This window comes from Barbus barbus, assembly GCF_936440315.1.
Source record: "Barbus barbus genome assembly, chromosome: 43".
Taxonomy (NCBI): Eukaryota; Metazoa; Chordata; class Actinopteri; order Cypriniformes; family Cyprinidae; genus Barbus; species Barbus barbus.
Genome location: NC_136721.1, coordinates 24,209,100 through 24,235,404, shown reverse-complemented (window position 1 = coordinate 24,235,404; position 26,305 = coordinate 24,209,100). Strand labels below are relative to the sequence as shown.

Sequence of the window (26,305 nt, the reverse complement as noted above, 5' to 3'; positions counted from 1 at the left end):
AAGAGGCATTATTAACTTGAGTCTTAGTAAGATTTTGAACAGACACCTGTAAAGTTCTAACTTCCTGGCGCAAGCTTTCTACCGTTTCAAGCAATATAGCCATTTGGATATCATTAGGATTGTTATTAGACACTCCGCGCACCTTCAATTCAGGTGTAGTCTGACTACGCTCTAACTCTCGAATGAGCTCTAATTCAGAAGCCAAATTTATGGCTGCCTCTAATGTAGCTGGTCTAGCACTACGGTCCCAACATGTGCAATAAAATGCTCACGTGCGAGTAAATCTTGAGTATCACAGTTAGCCACTGGATAAGATCTGGCTACTAATCGCCTTAAAGCATTACCAAACTCACGTGCGCTTTCACCTGGTAATCGTCGCCTAACTGACAAACTTGCACGATTCCAATCCTCACTTTCGCAAGGATCAAAACACTTGCTTAACGCTTCTTTAAGTTTGGCATAACTACTACGATCTTCTATGGTCAAACCACAGAACACATCTCTCGCTCTGCCAGACAACAAAAGTGACATAAACTTCAATTTTAAATCCCCATTCCAATTATTCACTTCTGCAGCCATTTCAAATTGCTGTGACCAATCAGACCAATCACGGCCACTCCCTGTAAATGTCTCTGGCATGAACACAGGACGATTCACTAAACTATTAGCAGAAGCGGTCATACTCATAGCAGTCTCAGCAGAAAACTCCTGACTAGAATGTGCATTTTCAGTGTGCTCCATTTTAATAATTTACCACCCTCCAAAGAATGGGTATATTACAGTTCAATCCCACCGCTGCCACCAGTGTAATTAATTCAGCCACCACTAAGGGCCGCTGGTGAGCTTTATTGCGGATTATGACCTATGCTGCCACCACCTTTAATTCTGACCCGGTCTGGTCCGGGAGGAGCACACGAAACACACTCCAAAACAAGATTTATAAAGAATTACACTTTATTAACAACAATAGCAGCCATATAGCATTGTCTCACTTAAATATCCTGATTACATATACTGGTCATATTAGTTCATTAAACCGTGAACACGCATTTAAAAGGGAATCAAATACTCATTCCAGATTCACAGCACACTATAAATATGGTGACATCTCATGCAAAGCACACTTAATTAGAAACTCCAAACATCAATCACATGCCTTAAGTGTAACCAGCACAGGCAATCGACATTCAATTCAAGAGGACAGTAATCACTAATGGCTGAACACAACAAGAACAACACACATAAATCATATAGATGGATTAAAGTGATTTCGGACTTCCCTGTCCACGTCCAACGACACCCTGCCGTCACTGTGAAGACTCAGCCTTCCCCACCGCGCCAATGATAAGGTCTCATTTAACCAGCCGCCAGGTCCACCTACACTCTCGTCCCTATCTATCTAAAGTTCCTCCCCACTATCTACCTCCAGGCCAATAAGTGGGACCCCGGTTTTTTTCACGCCGGTGGTGCTAGCCAACCACGAACGCCACGGATCCCTTTTGTGAACCTAGCAGGCTTCGAAAACACAGTTTATCATTCTCTTTCACAGTCCCCTGGTCAAACAACCAACCCCCATTTTAAAGATATCCAATTATTACTCATTGTCCACAGGTGTCCTCGAAAACGTCATTCCTTCCGTGTTTGTCCATAGCAATGATGTCACGCACCGTCCATCGAATCATAATCATTACACATGTAAGAAAGTGTCAGGAACGGTTGTATGTATTATTTGTGTAACTTTAGGGACTAAACTTACCTGAAAGCAGTGGAAAAAAGCAGAGAGACAGTCTCTTGCTACTTGTCAGGTAGTGAGTTGACGCCGTTACCGGGGTAACCTCCTCCACTCCAGTTTAAATAAATTTTAATGTTCAACACGCGCGCCCATTGGCCCTGTCCACACGAACGCGGTTATTTTCAAAACTGCAGGTTTTTACTCGCGGTTTGGCCGTTCGTCCTCACGCAAACCCTGCACCAGGTCACTGAAACCCTACATTTTGAAAGCTCCTGCCAGGGTGAAGATTTTTTTTTGGCTTGTGATGTCGGAGCCTGTGCTGTTATCTCCGCCTACTGGAAACGTTTTCATGCTTCTGATTGGCCAACATGGCCTAAAACACAAAGTTACGTATTTACGTAAATAGTACATAAAAGTCAAATAAAATGTCCTGAAACTTCATCATGTTTTTTTTTTTTTTTTTTTTTATAAAGGGACCATGCACAATTTTTAACATAAAATTTCCATTTCATGCATTGTACCGGATTTAGCCAAAGGCTATTTTTCATCCATAGTCCCCCAGGCAGGTCAACACTAAAACAACATTACACAAACAATACCTATGTTCACATACAATAAATAAATAAATACATACATACATACATACACACGTACTGTCAGGGCCATAAAAAAAAACATACAGTAATGAATCAGTCAATTAATTTAACTACAAAAATCTCAATGGTTACATGATTGGTTCAATTTTAAAAATGATTTTAACTTCAATTTAAAAGGACCATAAGCTCTACACCCTTTTATGTCCTCTGGTAGAGCATTCCACTGATTAGTGGCTTTCACAGTGTAAAAAATGTATTGTTTAAGTGGATATAATAGGCCTACATCTAACTGTAAATTGAATGAGAATTTGAAAGCAGTGAATGCAAAACATTGTTTGAAGTCAGTTGTATAAAACAACAGGATACTATTCCATAATATAAGATATAATGAGGCATGAATATAATTTCACATGTAAACACATAATTAATCTCACAATATGAGCTTCATGTTATGCATTTTAAAAATATATTTTCAATATGTAGTTCAATATATTTAACAGTGTTTCACATGTGAATATATTACCTTTTTGTATGGGAAAACATTGGGATTTTAGTCAAAAATATTTGAAATGGATTTTATATGTGGGTCAAGATCGGCCATACTTATGTGGCCCACATATCTATATTTGACATCTGGGCCAAATACTACATTTGACATCTGGCCCATGTCTTGTGTGCCGTCTTAAACCCGGTACCACCTCTGCCAAACCCGGGCCATGTTCGGCCCACATACTGTATGCCAGTGCTGGATAAATGGCAGAGATATATATATATATATATAAACACAGCAGGATATACTATTCTATAATATACAATATAATATCATAATATCATGAGACATGAATATAATTTTGCATATATGTAAACACATAATTAAACATGCAACATGAGCTTTATGTTATGCATTTTCAAAATATATTTAAATATATTTAACAGTGTTTCACATATGTGAATATATTACCTTTCTTTATGGGAAAACATTGGGATTTTAGTCAAAAATATTTGAAATGGATTTTATATGTGGGTCAAGATCGGCCATACTTATGTGGCCCACATATCTATATTTGACATCTGGGCCAAATACTACATTTGACATCTGGCCCATGTCTTGCGTGCCGTCTTAAACCCGGTACCACCTCTGCCAAACCTGGGCCATGTTTGGCCCACATACTGTATGCCAGTGCCGGATGAATGCCAGCTGTGCCAGATGCAGGCCAAATCTGGGCCAAGTTTGTTTGCTGACTGGGAAGATACTATCTAGCATTTCTATAATTCCACACTAGCATTTCTATAATTCAAATCCGTTAAAGGATTGTTAGGCTACATTAATTAGGTCAACTGGAACTGGGAACACTTCCCATAACACCTGATGTACTTGTTACATTGTTAGAAGAATGGCATCTATGTTAATATTAGTCTGTTTCATTCTTATTCCGAGGTCATTGTAGCCACCAGATCCAGACTGTATCCAGATCAGATGGTCACTGCAGTCACTCGGATCCAGTCCATATCCAAATCGTTATCTAGCCATAACGGCATTTATCTGTTGCCTGCAGGGTTGTGTTTTTTTCTCAGCCTCGATGATAACACTACAAGTTGTCACTGACGATTCAGTCAGATTTTCATGCTTTTTCAATTTTGTAAATTGTGCATTTACATTCCATCTCCGGTATGTATTTCACCCTGGTATCACAAAACCCATGACACGCAACAAAAACAGCTATGCACACAGTGTCCTCCATTCACAGGTTGTTGATTTTTGTAAATTCCTTGAAATTCTGTCTGCTTCAGAGTTTCTGCTTCCAGTGCGAATGCAACCAGGAAAATGGCCTGAGGGAGAAATTGGTTCCCTTTCAGTCGGTCACTCCGAGTCACGTCGGATGACTGACGAATTGGGATCTCGCCAGAGAGACCAATCCACTTCGAGTGTAACTAAACGAGCCAATGGACATTGGCATGCGATCATTGCATCCAGCTGCCGCTGATCACAGCGTGAGCATAAGAGGCAGCAGGTGCACCGCATTAATTCATCCTTTCGCTTCGGAGCCGAGTGGCAGTGCATCACTGCTGCTCTCCTATCCTGCGAGTGAGAAAGAGCGAGCGAATATTGGCGGTACAGCGCAGCAGCGGTGGTCACGTCGGACGGGGAAAAAAAGATTGTCTTCCGGCTGACAACCACACTAAGAGTGTGCGGTGGCCAGCTCCCCTGCGTGCTTCAGCACTGAAAGACCAACACGGGTGATCGCGTCTTTTTAAAAATGCCCCATCACCTGTGCTTTTCTGGGTGTGGTTGTGTCCTGGCGCCTCAGGACGGTCACGATTGCTGCCTCACGTGTCTGGGCATTCAGCACGCTGAGGAAGCGTTCGTGGATGGTTCACGTTCTTCTTGTGGGGACATGACCATCTCGGAGTTGCGTAATAGACTCCGTTATGTCAAACATGGCGGAGTCCCTCTGCCTCTGCCGCGATCCAGCGTTCGTCCTGGCACCTGGGGTGACGCTGCGTCGGGTGGAGTCAGAGGGGATTTGAGGATCACGGTGAGGGCATCCCCAAGTGGAGCTCCTCACCCCTCAAGCACTCCGCAGCCAGTGGAGCTGCCGAAGGAGCGTGCTGGGCCCTCTGCTGGACGGGGTGCACCAGGCGTTTCCTTCGGTGCCCCCTCTGACGACCAGATGTCGATCGCTGCATCGGAGGGTGAGCACTCTCTCTCCAGGGATGACAACTCGGCTGCATTGCCCCCTTCGGGTGTGGCAGCGTTGTCCGAGCCAGACCCAGAGATGACGGCTATGCTTTCCCAGGCCGCTGAGAATGTCGGGCTCGTGTGGAATCCTCCACCGCGTCCCGATCCTTTGAGGTTGGACAAGTGGTTTCTCGGTGGGGGTCGTGTTGGTTCTCAGCGCCCCCCTCCGGTGCCATTCTTTCCGGAAGTGCATGAGGAGCTTACAAGATCGTGGAAGGCACCTTTTACTGCCCGAAACAAATCTTGTGGCTCCTCCTCCCTCACCACCCTCGATGTTGGGGCCGCTTTGGGGTACGCGGGCATCCCCTCGGTGGAGCGGTCTGTGGCCATGCAACTATGTCCAACAGCCGCTACCACTCTGCGGGGTGACCCGTGTCTCCCCTCATGGGCCTGTAAGTATTCGTCAGGTCTAACTGGCAGTGCTTATAGAGCCTGTGGGGAGGCGGCTTCTGCCCTCCACGCCATGGCGTTATTGCAGGTCCACCAGGCCAAAGCCCTGAAAGACCTGCACGAGGGTGGTCACGACCTGGCGGTTCTACATGAGCTGCGTGCTGCGACGGACCTCGCGCTTTGAGCGACGAAGGTGACCGCACAGTCTCTGGGTCGTGCGATGTCCATGCTAGTGGTCCAGGAGTGCCATCTCAGGCTGTGTCTCGCTGATATGAAGGAGCAGGAGAAGGTACAGTTCCTGAATGCTCCCGTGTCACAGATCGGCCTCTTCGGCGACACTGTCAAGAGCTTTGCCCAGCAGTTCTCGGCAGCACAGAAGCAGACTGAGGCGATCAAACACATCATGCGCCGGAGGAAACCTGCTGCTTCCACCTCGGCTGCAGCCCCTCAGCCTGCTCGTCGCCATGGGCGTCCCCCCTGCGGCCGCGGTAAGCGCAAGTGCAAGAGGCCCTGAGACGGGCGACCCAGAGATGGAGGAGACTGCTCATTGGGAGATGGTGACCGCACCACTCCCTCCCCCGGAGGAGGGCCGTGTGGAGAATCTTTTGTTTCGTTTTGCTTTTGTTCCGCCGCTGGCCCAGCAGCCAGCGGTACCCAAAACATCTATAGAAGAGCGATTTCCTCAATCTCTGGGTCTCAAGAGCAGGAGAGTGGTGATCCGTGCATCACGGGATCACTTCCCTCCTCCTCTCTCGCCAGGCAGCGGGTGGCTGCCCAAGAGCACCCCTCCTGCCCATTCGTGGAACCAGGTACGGGTGGTAGCACTCGAGTCCCCGCTTCAAGTCATCAAACACCGGGCTGTCACAAGCCTCAAGCTGGGTTCCTGTGTTTCCTCCCGCACGAGGAGGAATCAGGTGAGTGTTACACTACACACCCAGACCCCGCCCCCTGCCATCACAGGCCAGGCCATCACAGGCCCCAGGGCGGGTCCCTGTGTTCCACCTCGCTGCCCCTCCGCGGGTACGTCGGTGGCCCTGCTGGTCCCGCTGGCACGGTCTCTCGGAGCCTGGCTAGCGCTCCCCAGTCCGTCTCGGTGGCTCCTGCGGATCATCAGACTCGGCTACGCGATTCAGTTCGCCCGGCATCCCCCCAAGTTCAGGGGCATACGGTTCACTTCAGTCAAAGCCGTCGATGCCCCTGTCTTGTAGTGCGGAAATCACAGTCCTGCTGGCGAAGGACGCGATAGAGCCGGTCCCTCCAGCCGATATGAGGTCGGGGTTTTACAGCCCTTACTTCATTGTGCCCAAGAAAAGCGGTGGGTTACAACCGATCTTGGATCTGCGAGTTTTGAACCGTGCACTTCACAAGATGCCATTCAAGATGTTGACGCAGAAACACATTTTCGGGTGCGTCCGTCCCCTAGATTGGTTTGCAGCAATCGACCTGAAGGATGCGTACTTTCATGTCTCGATTCTCCCGCGGCACAGGCCATTCCTGCGGTTCGCGTTCGAGGGTCGGGCATATCAGTACAAGGTCCTGCCCTTCGGGCTGTCCCTTTCGCCTCGCGTCTTCACCAAAGTCGCAGAGGTGGCCCTTGTTCCCCTGAGAGAACGGGTGTGCGCACCCTCAACTATCTCGACGACTGGCTCATACTTGCACAGTCTCGAGAGCAGTTGTGCGCACACAGGGACCTGGTGCTCAGGCACCTCAGCCAGTTGGGCCTTCGGGTCAACTGGGAAAAGAGAAAACTCGTGCCAACGCAGAGGATCTCTTTTCTTGTTAGTGGCTCCATATTGGCCCAACAGGACCTGGTTCCTGGAACTCATGCTCCTCGCGACAGCCCCTCCCTGGCCGATTCCTCTGAGGAAGGATCTGCTTTCTCAGAGACGGGGCACCCTCTGGCACCCGCGTCCGGACCTGTGGAAACTCCACGTATGGTCCCTGGATGGGACGCGGAGGTTCTAGGTGACCTACCCCAGGAGGTAGCACTCACTATCGCTTCAGCACGTGCACCGTCCACAAGATGGGTTTGTTTTCATATGAAAAAATAACATACTTAAAAGGAGAAATTATTTTTAACTCTAGGCCCAAATTACATGTCTTCTTGGTCAAAGTTAACCCAAAAAATAATGTAAACATTCAAAAATTAATAACAATACCTTGACTTCGATACTGGTTCCTGAATTTTTTTAACTCTTAACCCCCTTGATGCCTCGTCACAGCCAATCACCATCCCTTGATTTGGGCACATCAAGCATTCTCCATGCTTACTGTTTCACTGACGTAGAAGTATTAAATTTGGTATTGTAAGGTCCACACATTTGGCCCAAAGAAGGTATCCAATGGTGGATGAAGGTTTCCTGTGTGTTCAATCTTTTCAATGTGCAAAGTTCTTCAATTTAAGTTAAACTCTAATCTGACTCCATTTTATTATGACCTCGTATTTAGCTTGAAATACAAATTGATTGCTTGTCTATTTCTAATTAGTATTCTTCTGATATTTGATTATTCTAGTTAACTCTTGACTTTATATTTACTCGTTCATTCGGTTGCTCATGTCTTTAACAAGGATGCAACGTAATCTACTAGAGTCAATAATTACAGAGTAAAACAGAATAAGGTCAAATGTAACAATTTATTATCAGTCAGGTAAATACTGTATGTATTATGTCAATTACACAGCAATTCAAAGAGATCAAATCATATCAATACAAAACATAGAATTCTCAAAGATAAATCTACGAGTAAAGGATGCATACCTGACTTTCTAGAAATACATAGTGTTAAGTATTGAGACACACCACACTACGGGCTTCTGGTTACAGAATCGCCCTGATCCTTTTACCACATTTCTTAAGTACTTCAGACCAAGACCAATACCCCCCGAGGTGGAGACAGGAACTAACAATTGTAATTTGCAATTTAATCAAGTCGAGTTAGCACCTTTTGGGACAGAAGGTAATTTGCATGAAAACCACTGGGAACTGACCCACCCTCTACAGTATGCAAAATATCTCTGAACTCTTAGGATCTGTATTACCTTTTAGTTTACTTCTTATAAGAATGAGACCATTGTACCAGTCGCCCTGAGACAATTCAAATGATACCATAAATGGCTGCCCACTGCTCCGGGTGTGTGTTCACGGTGTGTGTATGTTCACTGCTGTGTGTGTGTTCACTTTGGATGGGATAAATGCAGAGCACAAATTCCGAGTATGGGTCACCATACTTGGCCGTATGTCATGTCACTTAACATGACAATGATTGTTGTTACAATACATAATGTAGATTTCTTTAAAAGTGCTTCCCCTCATACAATAAAGTTCACAGACATCTTTTCATGCAGCTGTTTTACACTGATTTTGGTTTTATATCAGGGGTGTCAAACTCCTGGAGGGCCACAGCCCTGCAGAGTTTAGTTCCAACCTTGCCCCAAAACACATACCATGTAGTTTTCAAATAAGCCTAAATGACTCGATTAGCTGGATCAGGTGTGTTTAATTAGGGTTAAGTCTGAACTGTGCAGGGCTGTGGCCCTCCAGGAACTGAGTTTGATACCCCTGTTTTAAATGGTCATTGGTTTATTTATTTACCACTTGCCGAAGAGTTTTATTGATCAAAATGTGAATTGTTCAAGTATAATCAAAGTGAATATAACCATTTATGTATCAACATATTCTACTAATATAATCTTGTATATGCCTGTGTGTAGAGGCCTGCATGAATGGAACATGCAGACATATGGTGGGCTGTATGTCCTGTTTTGACATTACACAAAATATATGAGGGGGCCCTTACTTTCACGGAACATAAAATTAAGGTCCCCTGTCTGCATCTTGGTAGCAGACTAGAAACACAGCCAAAAAAGGTAAAACGCATATGTATGAAATGTATTGAACACACCTACTGGAAAAACTATTTAAAGAGGATACAAACAGAAATTCGGGAGATCTCTCTGCAGAGTTTTCTCAGCCTTATTGTCTAATGATAATAAAGTCTCTCTTCTGGCATCAAAACCCCAAGACTTCAAGAGTGATTCTTCATAGAAAAAGCGGAAGTCACCACAAATTGGCGCCCGAACAGGGACTGGAAAGGAGCAACAGGGTGGACGACCACTTTGGGCGGACTTTGACGAGTAGCTCAAACGGTGGCCGCTAAAGAAAAACAGGTAAGCAGTTTTGCTTATATAATCAGTTTGTGCTGTTTGTTGGTCTGCCCTTGGTGGCAAGGACACTTAAAATTGCTCATCCAAATTAAAAGAACAAAGAGAAAAAGAAAAAAAAGGGGGTTTGATCCCAGAATGAGATCAAATGAATGAGCCCTATAAATAAGGGGACAAAGGATGAGTGAATGAGCCCTGTGAATAAAAGGACTAGATGGAGTGAATGTGTTTCAATAAAGATTGGATCAAGATATTGGCATTGTAGATTTTTCGTACACATTTGACTGCATATATTGTGCTACTTAGGGAGAAGATATTTAGAAAATTTAGGAGACTAATGCAGTTCAGATAGTAAAGTATAATTTAGCTATATGCATTAAGTTAAATAATTGTATTAATAAATTATTGCTCACAGAATAACTTTTAATAATAGAAAAGAAGGAAGAATAAATACGAGAATTATTTTTAGCTTTTTTTTGGATACTGAGTGTTCATAAAATAAAATAGAATATAAGTTCACATTATTACAGGAATTTGGTATAATATACATGCATGTGGTATAATAATACTAGGTTTAAAAGTACAAGTTCCAGAAAAAAAAGGAGAAATTGGTTAAAATAATTAAACTGAGTTCGGGAGAAAATATTATTTGGACAAAAAACAAAATAGTAAAGTTAAAGTGTTGTTTAAAAATATATATTGAACTTTAAATATAGGTTTGTCATATCATAGGAAAAATTATGGCAGCCACTCCGGTGGAAATATTAGGATTAAAATATCCATTGTGTAAAGAACTGATAGACAAGCTCTCAAATGGCAGCAGAGAACGAAAAATATAATGACAAAATGGCCAAAGGAAGGGACATTTAATGTAGCACTGTGCGAGGAAATGAAAACTCTAAAAACTACATGGGACTGTTTTTGATGCATTCCGTCCAGCGGTGTGGCAGGCACTGCGTGCTGAGTACCCAATCAGACTAGACCCTAAATCAATAAAGGGAGAACAGCTGGGCCAAACAGAAAATCCAACCACATACAGTGGTGTGAAAAAGTGTTGGCCCCCTTCCTGATTTTTTTTTTTTATTGCATGTTTGTCACACTTTAATGTTTCAGATCATCAAACAAATGTAAATATTAATCAAAGATAACAAGTAAGCACAACATGCAGTTTTTAAATGAAGGGGTTTTTTTATGAAAGGAAAACAAAATCCAAACCCTCATGGCTGTGTGAAAATGTGTTTGCCCCCCTCAAGAAATCACTTAAAATAGGACCTGCCTGACAAAGTGAAGTAGACCAAAACATCCTCAAAAGCTACACATCATGTTGAGATCCAAAGAAATTCAGGAACAAATGAGAAAGTAATTGAGATCTGTCAGTCTGGAAAAGGTTATAAAGCCACTTCTAATGCTTTGGGACTCCAGCGAACCACAGTGAGAGCCATTATCCACAAATGGAGAAAACATGGAACAGCGGTGAACCTTCCCAGGAGTGGCCGACCGACCAAAATTACCCCAAGAGCGTAGCAACGACTCATCCAAGAGGTCACAAAAGAACATCTAAACAACAACATCTAAAGAACTGCAGGCCTCACTTGCCTCAGTTAAGGTCAGTGTTCATGACTCCACCATAAGAAAGGGACTGGGCAAAAATGGCCTGCATGGCAGAGTTCCAAGACGAAAACCGCTGCTGAGCAAAAAGAACAAAGACTCGTCTCAGTTTTGCCAGAAAACATCTTGATGATCCCCAAGACTTTTGGGAAAATACTCTGTGGACTGACGAGACAAAAGTTTAACTTTTTGGAAGGTGTGTGCCCCATTACATCTGGTGTAAAAGTAACACAGCATTTCAGAAAAAGAACATCATACCAACAGTAAAATATGGTGGTGGTAGTGTGATGGTTTACTTGTGTCATCTTTGATTAATATTTAAATTTGTTTGATGATCTGAAACATTAAAGTGTGACAAACATGCAAAAAAAATAAAAAATCAGGAAGGGGCCAGCACTTTTTCACACCACTGTTACACTGATTGAATATTACATATCAACATGAAAATTGGTATGCAAGGTCTTAGTCCAAAGTGCCACAAGTGTCTATAAGGACATTTGCATATCTTAAAAAAACCTGGCCTATAAAAGACTATAAATCCTTAACGAAAACTCAGTGTCACGAAACTAGGACAGCACATGCGACAGGTGATTCTAAACAAGCATGCAAGGTTTCATGGTGATCGGACCACAAGTGGCGCTGTAACAGTTAAAAAGGCTTCAAAAACACAATGGGTCTCATTCACTAAACATGCGTACGCACAATTTTTTTGCGTGAAATGTGCGTACGGACGTTTTCACGAATAAATCATGATTCATCAAAAACTTTCGTACTAAAATTTATTCTAAATGTATGAAAAAATTCAAGAACAACTTATACCACACGTACGCAATAATCATGTACGCCCAGGGCCTTATAAGCAGGTATAAAGAACCCCACATATAATTAGATATGTTATGTACAGGGTGGGTGAAAAGTAACTAGACGTTAAAATTGATAATAAAGTATAATTAGAGGTCCAATTATATAAATATATATATATATATATATATATATATAAAATTAGAGGTCCAAACAACAAATCACCTGATCTATCCTTATATAAACGGTGATTATTGTTTCTCACCTTGTGTTTGGAGGCATGGCACACTTGGTACTGCTTGAAGACATTGCGGCGCGTGCTCTAAGGAGAGAGCGCGTCTTTAGAGTGCGCACAGGGGAGCAGGACCTGCGAGACCTACGAGATCACAGATTGCACGCTCTTCACGAATACACCCCCCCACCCACACACACACAACATGATTTGTGCCCCCCCCCCTAGAAATTGAAATGCCCCCCGATGGAGGTGCCCTGGCGCCGGCTCTGGCGCACAGATATGTTTGCTGAGAGTGACGAATGGCTGTTCAGTTGCTTTTAAATAACACATTTTTTTCTGGCTTCCACCTCCGACAGCAAAACCTCACGTTCATTATCGTTAAAGTAATTTTTCTTTGTCTTTTGTTTCGATGCCATAATTGTCTTTCTCTAGACGAGTGCCGCTTTGCGGAAAGCCCTTATATGGAGCTGGTTTGGGCGTGTATTATGCTAATCACTAACCTCGTGCACGCGGGCGCTCTTTTAGAAGACTCCAGATTCACTAACAGAAGAACGAGTTTAAGAACAAGCTCATGTGCGTACGCACGTGTTGTGAATTAGGCGGAAGGTTTTCGTGAGAAGTTCAAATGTGCGTATAAAACAAAAAACTCTATTTCCTAATGATTATATGGGCAAACAAACTCATTAAATGATAATAACTGTCCAGTGACAGTACAAATAACGGATAATGAAAGTACTCACCTGCTGTGGCCTGATGATGTTCACTGGATCAAGCATCTCTCTGTGTCACTTCTCTCTCTCTCTCTGGGATTCCAATTCCTTGTCTCTTTGCTCATTATAGACACTAAAAAAAAAAAAATGTTTAGAGCCAACATATTCTTAACATATTCACTAAACAAATATTCTAACAGTGTATTTCAAATAGAATTCTTACTATCAGGATGTTCTATGTGGATGCTGTTTCGTCTTACAGGTTTCCACCCTTCAAATCCAAATGATCCACTGGCTTATGAATCATCTCTGCTCTTCAGTTCTCCTTCAAGTCCACCCAGTGGTCGGTCTTTGTGTTCAGACTCTATTAAAAACAGCTTTTCTGTAGTAAAATCGGGTCATTGATCAACTGGTAATAATCTATATTAGCAATGATAGTTTCTGTCCAGTGAGAAGTACAGATGACCAGTTTTGAAAGTACTTACCAGAGGGAGTATCTGCTGTGGTCTGATGATGTTTTCCGGATCGGGCAACTCTCTGTCACTTCTCTCTCTCTGATCTCCAGCTGCTTCTATCTGTCATCCAGATTTCTCTGACTGTCATCCAGTTTTTTTTTTTTTTTTTTTAGTGACATTCAGCCAAGTATGGTGACCCATACTTGGAATTCGTGCTCTGCATTTAACCCATCCAACGTGCACACACACAGCAGTGAACACACACAGCAGTGAACACACACACACCGTGAACATACACCCGGAGCAGTGGGCAGCCATTTTATGCTGCAGCGCCCAGGGAGCAGTTGGGGGTTCAGTGCCTTGCTCAAGGGCACCTCAGTTGTGGTATTGAGGGTGGAGAGAGCGCTGGACATTCACTCCCCCCACCTACAATTCCTGCCGGCCGGAGACTCGAACCCGCAACCTTCGGATTACAAGTCCGACTCTCTAACCATTAGGCCACGACTTCCCCAAGTCGACAAGTTCCTTCATTCTTCTGGACACTTTTTTCTCTCTCTCATGCAACTCTTTTTCTTTGGCTTGTACATCTTCCTCTCTCTGTATCACATTACATTCTGACTGTAACTTTGTAAGTGGAAACGCTGCTTTAACTTTTGATTCAGACCGATTTTTTTGTAGTTGTTTTTTATTCTCAGCTGTTCCACTTGTCTTTTAAGTTTTTCTTTATCGTTTTTTATTTCAATCACTCTGTCTTTGGAATCATTCAACACCTCGCATAACTGAATCGCTCTGCATTTTAATTCATTCAAGTCTTTTTTTAACTGATACTCTGCATTTTAATTCATCCAACTCTTTTTTTTTTATTAAACAGTAATTTTTAGATACAGATAATTACACTCAGAAAAAAGACAAAAGAATACCCTTAAACAAATGTGTAGCCAGGGTAAACGACAACAAAGTAATACATTTACAAGACACAGAGGATGAATAAAGAAGTAAAGTTTTCATTGCTTTCAGATGAACAGAATTTTGTCAAGTTTCCATAGGCAACTCTGAATTTCCTCTATCTTCTTTTAAGTGGTCGTACAATCCCCCCAAAAATAAAAACATCTTTAATACAAAAAAGAAGTCACTTACAAAACAAAATTGGACAAACATTAAAAATTCTGACCGAAATTTTTCTGTATAGGTGCATTGCCAAATATAAACAATGATAGCAAAGGTCAATGCTGATTTCCAAATTATACTCAACTAGAATCTTCTGACAGGTGTGATAACCATATTTAATTGCCTCACTCTGACATCCAAAATTTGGTGTCTTTAGATATAGTGAATTTCCCGAAAAAGACAAAAAAAAAAAAAAAAATGAAACCTACTTTGTGCCTATTAGAAAAAAAAAAATATAGCCTTCCTTTTAACATTATTTTTCAAACCCCAGAAAACAAAGACAACACATAAAATGAAACAAGAGAATAATATCTCTAGAACTAGAGCAAGATATCAATTAGAACAGAAGAAACTTCACTAGAAGAATACAAAAAACTGCGATAGTTCACCTGACTCTGCATCCTAAGGAATATAATGAGTAAAAGGGCTTGAGTAAAAGTCTTTTATGTTTTATTTTATTCTTCCCCCGCTTTTGTCTGTTCTTTCTCACTTTCATCCTTCTTTCAGTCATTAAGATTAAATATCTACTTCAAAACGAGCACTCAGTCTCGTTGACAGCAAAGGATGGATTCAAAAGTAAATATTCAATATTTATGACTAATGTCCTACACGAGTAAGTCCCAAAATAAAAGTAAAAAATTGAGTTAAAGATCCAGCACATGAAACAACACCAAATAGGTAATGGTACCTTTAAATCTACTGTCTCCAGATTCCAATTAACTGAATACAACACTGCCTGTGCATCCTGTATGAAATGATAAATAAATAAAAAAAGAGCAACAAAGCACAGTTCGTGTTCCATGAGTATCAGAAAAAGTTATTTGGTGCGCGGAAACTTCAATGAGGATGCCACAGCATCATTCAGCCCAACTGATCTTTTACAGAAATTCTTTTAGTGTCAATATAAGCAAACGGGCCTCTGAAGCCTGCTTTCTTCCCTTCCTTTCTTGCTCGTTCCACCTTCTCTTGTAAGCATCCAGTTTGTCGCATTTCTCATGCAGCACACAGTTCTCCTTTTCGAGTGTTTCCACCCTGTTCTGTAATCAGTTCACTTTGCTTGTCATCTCTTCTACTTGATTGTTCATAAACTTAAGCGCCTCAGTCACACTGTTTAACGAATTTGCATTATCTTTCACGGTTGTCTCGAGGGATTGCATGCGAGTCAGAAATTCCACTTGCATTTTTTCAACTCGCTCCAAAATTTCCAACAGGTGTAGATTGGAGACCGTCTGATTTTCCGATGCTACTCTGTTGACCATTTTCGATTTTTTGGAAGGTGGTTTAGGAGTTTCACTCAGGGGAATTTTCGATCCAGAGGTGTTTGCTGCATCATTCCTCTTGAACGCGGAAGCCAGAGATTTATTTGCGTACGAATGCATGGCAGCTCGAACAGGCCTATCTTCATCCATTGCGCTCGTTGAAAAGTTTAAAAATCATTAGAAAGATGAAAGAACGAAAAAAGACTTATTCGGATCGGTAACTAAATTATTATTATATTCCCGTTTACATATCAAGTTACTTAGGCCTATCAATTACAAAACAAGTGCAGAGCTTCAGCACATGGATGTTACTCGGTTGCCATCTTGGACCAGTGCCTTCTATCCAGCTCTTGGTTTAACTGATTCTCTCTGTCTTTTGATTCATCCAGCTCTTGGTTTAACTGATTCTCTCTGTCTTTTGATTCATCCAGCTCTTGGTTTAACTGATTCTCTATATCTTTTAAATCATTAAACTCTTTGCTTATCTGATTCTCTCTGCATTTTGATTCATCCAGCTCTTGGTTTATCTGATTCTCTCTGTCTTTTGATTCATCCAGCTCTTGGTTTAACTGATTCTCTCCATCTTTTGATTCATCCAGCTCTTGGTTTAACTGATTCTCTCCATCTTTTGATTCATCCAGCTCTTGGTTTATCTGATTCTCTCTGTCTTTTGATCCATCCAGCTCTTGGTTTAACTGATTCTCTCCATCTTTTGATTCATCCAGCTCTTGGTTTAACTGATTCTCTCTGCATTTTGATTCATCCAACTCTTTGTTTAACTGATTCTCTCTGTCTTTTGATTCATCCAGCTCTTGGTTTAACTGATTCTCTCTATCTTTTGGTTCATCCAGGTCTTGGTTTAACTGATTATCTCTGTCTTTTGATCCATCCAGCTCTTGGTTTAACGGATTCTCTCTATCTTTTGATTCATCCAGCTCTTTGTTTAACTGATTATCTCTGTCTTTTGATTCATCCAGGTCTTGGTTTAACTGATTATCTCTGTCTTTTGATTCATCCAGCTCTTGGTTTAACTAATTCTCTCTGCCTTTTGATTCATCCAGCTCTTGGTTTAACTGATTCTCTCTGTCTCTTGATTCATCCAGCTCTTGGTTTATCTGATTCTCTCTGCATTTTGATTCATCCAGCTCTTGGTTTAACTGATTCTCTCTGTCTTTTGATTCATCCAGGTCTTGGTTTAACTGATTCTCTCTATCTTTTGATTCATCCAGCTCTTTGTTTAACCGATTCTCTCTGCTTTTTGAATAATCCAATTCTTTGTTTAACCGATTGTCTCTGAATTTTGATTCATCCACCTCTTTGTTTATCTGATTCTCTCTGCCTTTTGATTCATCCAGCTCTTGGTTTATCTGATTCTCTCTGCCTTTTGATTCATCAAGCTCTTGGTTTATCTGATTCTCTCTGTATTTTAATTTATCCAACTCTTGGTTTAACTGATTCTCTCTGCCTTTTGACTCATCCAACTCTTTGCTAATCTGATTCTCTCTGTATTTTAATTCATCCAGGTGTTGGTTTAACTGATTATCTCTGTCTTTTGATTCATCCAGCTCTTGGTTTAATTGATTCTCTCTGCATTTTGATTCATCCAGCTCTTGTTTTAACTTATTCTCTCTGTCTTTTGATTCATCCAACTCTATGTTTAACCGATTCTCTCTGCTTTTTGAATAATCCAATTCTTTGTTTAAGTGATTCTCTCTGAATTTTGATTCATTCAACTTTTTGTTTAACTGTTTCTCTCTGTCTTTTGATTCATCCAGCTCTTGGTTTAAGGGATTCTCTCTGTCTTTTGATTCATGCAACTCTTTGTTTAACCGATTCTCTCTGCCTTTTGATTCATCCAGCTCTGGGTTTATCTGATTCTCTCTGCCTTTTGATTCATCCAACTCTTGGTTTAACTGATTCTCTCTGCCTTTTGATTCATCCAGCTCTGGGTTTATCTGATTCTCTTTGCCTTTTGATTCATCCAACTCTTGGTTTAACTGATTCTCTCTGCCTTTTGATTCATCCAGCTCTGGGTTTATCTGATTCTCTCTGCATTTTGATTCATCCAACTCTTGGTTTAAGGGATTCTCTCTGCCTTTTGATTCATCCAACTCTTGGTTTATCTGATTCTCTCTGTATTTTAATTTATCCAACTCTTGGTTTAACTGATTCTCTCTGCCTTTTGACTCATCCAACTCTTTGCTAAACTGATTCTCTCTGCATTTTAATTCATCCAACTCTTTGTTTAACTGATTCTCTCTGCATTTTAATTCATCCAACTCTTTGTTTAACCGATTCTCTCTGCTTTTTGAATAATCCAATTCTTTGTTTAAGTGATTCTCTCTGAATTTTGATTCATTCAACTTTTTGTTTAACTGTTTCTCTCTGTCTTTTGATTCATCCAGCTCTTGGTGTAAGTGATTCTCTCTGCTTTTTGAATAATCCAATTCTTTGTTTAAGTGTTTCTCTCTGCCTTTTAAATCATTAAACTCTTTGTTTAACTGAATCTCTCTGTATTTTAATTCATCCAATTCTTTGTTTAAGTGACTCTCTCTGAATTTTGATTCATCCAACTTTTTGTTTAACTGATTCTCTCTGTCTCTTGATTCATCCAGCTCTTGGTTTATCTGATTCTCTCTGCATTTTGATCCACCCAGCTTTTGGTTTAACTGATTCTCTCTGTCTTCTGATTCATCCAGCTTTTTGTTTAAGTGTTTCTCTCTGTAGTTTGATTCATCCAGCTCTTTGTTTAAATGATTCTCTCTGTCTTTTGATTCATCTAACTCTTTGTTTAACTGAATCTCTCTGTATTTTAATTCAGACAGCTCTTTGTTTAAGTGTTTCTCTCTGTATTTTGATTCATCCAACTCTTTGTTTAACTGATTCTCTCTGTATTTTGATTCATCCAACTCTTTGTTTAACTGATTCTCTCTGTACTTTGATTCATCCAGCTCTTGGTTTAACTGATTCTCTCTGCCGTTTGATTTCTCCAACTCTTTGCTAAACTGATTCTCTTTGCCTTTTGATTCATCCAACTCTTTGTTTAAGTGTCTCTCTCTGCATTTTAAATCATTCAACACTTTGCTTAAGTGATTCTCTCTGAATTTTGATTCATCCAACTTTTTGTTTAACCGATTCTCTCTGTCTTTTGATTCATCCAGCTCTTGGTTTATCTGATTCTCTCTGCATTTTGATCCATCCAGCTCTTGGTTTAACTGATTCTCTCTGTCTTTTGATTCATCCAGTTTTTGGTTTATCTGATTCTCTCTGTCTTCTGATTCATCCAGCTTTTTATTGAGCTGATTCTCTCTGTCTTTTGATTCATCCAACTCTTTGTTTAACTCATTCTCTCTGTATTTTAATTCATACAGCTCTTTGTTTAACTGATTCTCTCTGCCTTTTGATTTCTCCAACTTTTTGCTAAACTGATTCTCTTTGCGTTTTGATTCATCCAACTCTTTGTTTAATTGATTCTCTCTGTATTTTGATTCCTCCAGCTCTTTGTTTAACTGATTATCTTTGCATTTTGATTCATCCAGCTCTTGGTTTAACTGATTCTCTCTGTATTTTGATTCATCCAGCTCTTGGTTTAACTGATTCTCTCTGTATTTTGATTCATCCAGCTCTTTGTTTAACCGATTCTCTCTGTATTTTGATTCATCCAGATCTTTGTTTAACTGATTCTCTCTGTATTTCGATTCATCCAACTCTTTGCTAAACTGATTCTCTCTGTCTTTTGATTCATCCAGTTTTTGGTTTATCTGATTCTCTCTGTCTTCTGATTCATCCAGCTTTTTGTTGAGCTGATTCTCTCTGTCTTTTGATTCATCCAACTCTTTGTTTAACTCATTCTCTCTGTATTTTAATTCATACAGCTCTTTGTTTAACTGATTCTCTCTGCCTCTTGATTCATCCAACTCTTTGTTTAAGTGTTTCTCTCTGCCTTTTAAATCATTCAACTGTTTGCTAAACTGATTCTCTCTGTATTTTAATTCATCCAACTCTTTGTTTAACTGATTCTCTCTGTCTTTTGATTCATCCAACTCTTTGTTTAATTGATTCTCTCTGTATTTTGATTCCTCCAGCTCTTTGTTTAACTGATTATCTTTGCATTTTGATTCATCCAGATCTTTGTTTAACTGATTCTCTCTGTATTTTGATTCATCCAGCTCTTGGTTTAACTGATTCTCTCTGTATTTTGATTCATCCAGCTCTTTGTTTAACCGATTCTCTCTGTATTTTGATTCATCCAGATCTTTGTTTAACTGATTCTCTCTGCATTTTGATTTATCCAACTCTTTGTTTAACTGATTCTCTCTGCATTTTGATTTATCCAACTCTTTGTTTAACTGATTCTCTCTGCATTTTAATTCATCAAACTCTTTGTTTAACTGATTCTCTCTGCCTTCTGAGTCATCCAACTCTTTGTTTAACTGATTCTCTCTGTATTTTGATTCATCCAACTTTTTGTTTAACTGATTCTCTCTGTCTTTTGATCCATCCAGCTCTTGGTTTATCTGATTCTCTCTGCATTTTGATCCATCCAGCTCTTGGTTTAACTGATTCTCTCTGTCTTTTGATTCATCCAGTTTTTGGTTTATCTGATTCTCTCTGTCTTCTGATTCATCCAGCTTTTTGTTTAAGTGTTTCTCTCTGCATTTTAAATCATTCAACTCTTTGCTTAACTGATTCTCTCTGTCTTTTGATTCATCCAACTCTTTGTTTAACTGATTCTCTCTGTATTTGAATTCATCCAGCTCTTGGTTTAAATGATTCTCTCTGTCTTTTGATTCATCCAACTCTTTGTTTAACTGATTCTCTCTGTACTTTGATTCATCCAGCTCTTGGTTTAACTGATTCTCTCTGCCTTTTGATTTCTCCAACTCTTTGCTAAACTGATTCTCTTTGCCTCTTGATTCATCCAACTCTTTGTTTAAGTGTTTCTCTCTGCCTTTTAAATCATTCAACTGTTTGCTAAACTGATTCTCTCTGTATTTTAATTCATCCAACTCTTTGTTTAACTGATTCTCTCTGTATTTTGATTCATCCAGCTCTTGGTTTAACTGATTCTCTCTGCTGTTTGATTCATCCAGCTCTTGGTTTAACTGATTCTCTCTGCTGTTTGATTCATCCAGCTCTTGGTTTAACTGATTCTCTCTGCCTTTTGATTCATCCAACTCTTTGCTAAACTGATTCTCTCTGTATTTTAATTCATCCAACTCTTTGTATAACTGATTCTCTCTGTATTTTGATTCATCCAGCTCTTTGTTTAACTGATTCTCTCTGCCTTTTGATTCATCCAACTCTTTGCTAAACTGATTCTCTCTGTATTTTAATTCATCCAACTCTTTGTTTAACTGATTCTCTCTGTCTTTTGATTCATCCAGCTCTTGGTGTAAGTGATTCTCTCTGCTTTTTGAATAATCCAATTCTTTGTTTAAGTGTTTCTCTCTGCCTTTTAAATCATTAAACTCTTTGTTTAACTGAATCTCTCTGTATTTTAATTCATCCAATTCTTTGTTTAAGTGACTCTCTCTGAATTTTGATTCATCCAACTTTTTGTTTAACTGATTCTCTCTGTCTCTTGATTCATCCAGCTCTTGGTTTATCTGATTCTCTCTGCATTTTGATCCACCCAGCTTTTGGTTTAACTGATTCTCTCTGTCTTCTGATTCATCCAGCTTTTTGTTTAAGTGTTTCTCTCTGTAGTTTGATTCATCCAGCTCTTTGTTTAAATGATTCTCTCTGTCTTTTGATTCATCTAACTCTTTGTTTAACTGAATCTCTCTGTATTTTAATTCATCCAGCTCTTTGTTTAACTGATTATCTCTGTCTTTTGATTCATCCAGGTCTTGGTTTAACTGATTATCTCTGTCTTTTGATTCATCCAGCTCTTGGTTTAACTAATTCTCTCTGCCTTTTGATTCATCCAGCTCTTGGTTTAACTGATTCTCTCTGTCTCTTGATTCATCCAGCTCTTGGTTTATCTGATTCTCTCTGCATTTTGATTCATCCAGCTCTTGGTTTAACTGATTCTCTCTGTCTTTTGATTCATCCAGGTCTTGGTTTAACTGATTCTCTCTATCTTTTGATTCATCCAGCTCTTTGTTTAACCGATTCTCTCTGCTTTTTGAATAATCCAATTCTTTGTTTAACCGATTGTCTCTGAATTTTGATTCATCCACCTCTTTGTTTATCTGATTCTCTCTGCCTTTTGATTCATCCAGCTCTTGGTTTATCTGATTCTCTCTGCCTTTTGATTCATCAAGCTCTTGGTTTATCTGATTCTCTCTGTATTTTAATTTATCCAACTCTTGGTTTAACTGATTCTCTCTGCCTTTTGACTCATCCAACTCTTTGCTAATCTGATTCTCTCTGTATTTTAATTCATCCAGGTGTTGGTTTAACTGATTATCTCTGTCTTTTGATTCATCCAGCTCTTGGTTTAATTGATTCTCTCTGCATTTTGATTCATCCAGCTCTTGTTTTAACTTATTCTCTCTGTCTTTTGATTCATCCAACTCTATGTTTAACCGATTCTCTCTGCTTTTTGAATAATCCAATTCTTTGTTTAAGTGATTCTCTCTGAATTTTGATTCATTCAACTTTTTGTTTAACTGTTTCTCTCTGTCTTTTGATTCATCCAGCTCTTGGTTTAAGGGATTCTCTCTGTCTTTTGATTCATGCAACTCTTTGTTTAACCGATTCTCTCTGCCTTTTGATTCATCCAGCTCTGGGTTTATCTGATTCTCTCTGCCTTTTGATTCATCCAACTCTTGGTTTAACTGATTCTCTCTGCCTTTTGATTCATCCAGCTCTGGGTTTATCTGATTCTCTTTGCCTTTTGATTCATCCAACTCTTGGTTTAACTGATTCTCTCTGCCTTTTGATTCATCCAGCTCTGGGTTTATCTGATTCTCTCTGCATTTTGATTCATCCAACTCTTGGTTTAAGGGATTCTCTCTGCCTTTTGATTCATCCAACTCTTGGTTTATCTGATTCTCTCTGTATTTTAATTTATCCAACTCTTGGTTTAACTGATTCTCTCTGCCTTTTGACTCATCCAACTCTTTGCTAAACTGATTCTCTCTGCATTTTAATTCATCCAACTCTTTGTTTAACTGATTCTCTCTGCATTTTAATTCATCCAACTCTTTGTTTAACCGATTCTCTCTGCTTTTTGAATAATCCAATTCTTTGTTTAAGTGATTCTCTCTGAATTTTGATTCATTCAACTTTTTGTTTAACTGTTTCTCTCTGTCTTTTGATTCATCCAGCTCTTGGTGTAAGTGATTCTCTCTGCTTTTTGAATAATCCAATTCTTTGTTTAAGTGTTTCTCTCTGCCTTTTAAATCATTAAACTCTTTGTTTAACTGAATCTCTCTGTATTTTAATTCATCCAATTCTTTGTTTAAGTGACTCTCTCTGAATTTTGATTCATCCAACTTTTTGTTTAACTGATTCTCTCTGTCTCTTGATTCATCCAGCTCTTGGTTTATCTGATTCTCTCTGCATTTTGATCCACCCAGCTTTTGGTTTAACTGATTCTCTCTGTCTTCTGATTCATCCAGCTTTTTGTTTAAGTGTTTCTCTCTGTAGTTTGATTCATCCAGCTCTTTGTTTAAATGATTCTCTCTGTCTTTTGATTCATCTAACTCTTTGTTTAACTGAATCTCTCTGTATTTTAATTCAGACAGCTCTTTGTTTAAGTGTTTCTCTCTGTATTTTGATTCATCCAACTCTTTGTTTAACTGATTCTCTCTGTATTTTGATTCATCCAACTCTTTGTTTAACTGATTCTCTCTGTACTTTGATTCATCCAGCTCTTGGTTTAACTGATTCTCTCTGCCGTTTGATTTCTCCAACTCTTTGCTAAACTGATTCTCTTTGCCTTTTGATTCATCCAACTCTTTGTTTAAGTGTCTCTCTCTGCATTTTAAATCATTCAACACTTTGCTTAAGTGATTCTCTCTGAATTTTGATTCATCCAACTTTTTGTTTAACCGATTCTCTCTGTCTTTTGATTCATCCAGCTCTTGGTTTATCTGATTCTCTCTGCATTTTGATCCATCCAGCTCTTGGTTTAACTGATTCTCTCTGTCTTTTGATTCATCCAGTTTTTGGTTTATCTGATTCTCTCTGTCTTCTGATTCATCCAGCTTTTTATTGAGCTGATTCTCTCTGTCTTTTGATTCATCCAACTCTTTGTTTAACTCATTCTCTCTGTATTTTAATTCATACAGCTCTTTGTTTAACTGATTCTCTCTGCCTTTTGATTTCTCCAACTTTTTGCTAAACTGATTCTCTTTGCGTTTTGATTCATCCAACTCTTTGTTTAATTGATTCTCTCTGTATTTTGATTCCTCCAGCTCTTTGTTTAACTGATTATCTTTGCATTTTGATTCATCCAGCTCTTGGTTTAACTGATTCTCTCTGTATTTTGATTCATCCAGCTCTTGGTTTAACTGATTCTCTCTGTATTTTGATTCATCCAGCTCTTTGTTTAACCGATTCTCTCTGTATTTTGATTCATCCAGATCTTTGTTTAACTGATTCTCTCTGTATTTCGATTCATCCAACTCTTTGCTAAACTGATTCTCTCTGTCTTTTGATTCATCCAGTTTTTGGTTTATCTGATTCTCTCTGTCTTCTGATTCATCCAGCTTTTTGTTGAGCTGATTCTCTCTGTCTTTTGATTCATCCAACTCTTTGTTTAACTCATTCTCTCTGTATTTTAATTCATACAGCTCTTTGTTTAACTGATTCTCTCTGCCTCTTGATTCATCCAACTCTTTGTTTAAGTGTTTCTCTCTGCCTTTTAAATCATTCAACTGTTTGCTAAACTGATTCTCTCTGTATTTTAATTCATCCAACTCTTTGTTTAACTGATTCTCTCTGTCTTTTGATTCATCCAACTCTTTGTTTAATTGATTCTCTCTGTATTTTGATTCCTCCAGCTCTTTGTTTAACTGATTATCTTTGCATTTTGATTCATCCAGATCTTTGTTTAACTGATTCTCTCTGTATTTTGATTCATCCAGCTCTTGGTTTAACTGATTCTCTCTGTATTTTGATTCATCCAGCTCTTTGTTTAACCGATTCTCTCTGTATTTTGATTCATCCAGATCTTTGTTTAACTGATTCTCTCTGCATTTTGATTTATCCAACTCTTTGTTTAACTGATTCTCTCTGCATTTTGATTTATCCAACTCTTTGTTTAACTGATTCTCTCTGCATTTTAATTCATCAAACTCTTTGTTTAACTGATTCTCTCTGCCTTCTGAGTCATCCAACTCTTTGTTTAACTGATTCTCTCTGTATTTTGATTCATCCAACTTTTTGTTTAACTGATTCTCTCTGTCTTTTGATCCATCCAGCTCTTGGTTTATCTGATTCTCTCTGCATTTTGATCCATCCAGCTCTTGGTTTAACTGATTCTCTCTGTCTTTTGATTCATCCAGTTTTTGGTTTATCTGATTCTCTCTGTCTTCTGATTCATCCAGCTTTTTGTTTAAGTGTTTCTCTCTGCATTTTAAATCATTCAACTCTTTGCTTAACTGATTCTCTCTGTCTTTTGATTCATCCAACTCTTTGTTTAACTGATTCTCTCTGTATTTGAATTCATCCAGCTCTTGGTTTAAATGATTCTCTCTGTCTTTTGATTCATCCAACTCTTTGTTTAACTGATTCTCTCTGTACTTTGATTCATCCAGCTCTTGGTTTAACTGATTCTCTCTGCCTTTTGATTTCTCCAACTCTTTGCTAAACTGATTCTCTTTGCCTCTTGATTCATCCAACTCTTTGTTTAAGTGTTTCTCTCTGCCTTTTAAATCATTCAACTGTTTGCTAAACTGATTCTCTCTGTATTTTAATTCATCCAACTCTTTGTTTAACTGATTCTCTCTGTATTTTGATTCATCCAGCTCTTGGTTTAACTGATTCTCTCTGCTGTTTGATTCATCCAGCTCTTGGTTTAACTGATTCTCTCTGCTGTTTGATTCATCCAGCTCTTGGTTTAACTGATTCTCTCTGCCTTTTGATTCATCCAACTCTTTGCTAAACTGATTCTCTCTGTATTTTAATTCATCCAACTCTTTGTATAACTGATTCTCTCTGTATTTTGATTCATCCAGCTCTTTGTTTAACTGATTCTCTCTGCCTTTTGATTCATCCAACTCTTTGCTAAACTGATTCTCTCTGTATTTTAATTCATCCAACTCTTTGTTTAACTGATTCTCTCTGTCTTTTGATTCATCCAGCTCTTGGTGTAAGTGATTCTCTCTGCTTTTTGAATAATCCAATTCTTTGTTTAAGTGTTTCTCTCTGCCTTTTAAATCATTAAACTCTTTGTTTAACTGAATCTCTCTGTATTTTAATTCATCCAATTCTTTGTTTAAGTGACTCTCTCTGAATTTTGATTCATCCAACTTTTTGTTTAACTGATTCTCTC

The 26,305-nt window shown here is 39.5% G+C and overlaps 1 protein-coding gene across 1 annotated transcript in view; it reads right to left on the bottom strand.

Moving 5' to 3' along the window:
• LOC306862698 (uncharacterized protein) overlaps nucleotides 1–26,305 on the bottom strand; it is a gene marked incomplete at its 3' end in the record, with an annotated part of 42,774 nt that overhangs the window by 3,215 nt on the left and 13,254 nt on the right. The window contains exon 7 of the mRNA XM_079405617.1: nucleotides 354–508. Within this exon, the coding sequence (XP_079261743.1) occupies nucleotides 354–508 (155 nt within the window). The remainder of the gene's footprint in view (nucleotides 1–353; nucleotides 509–26,305) is intronic.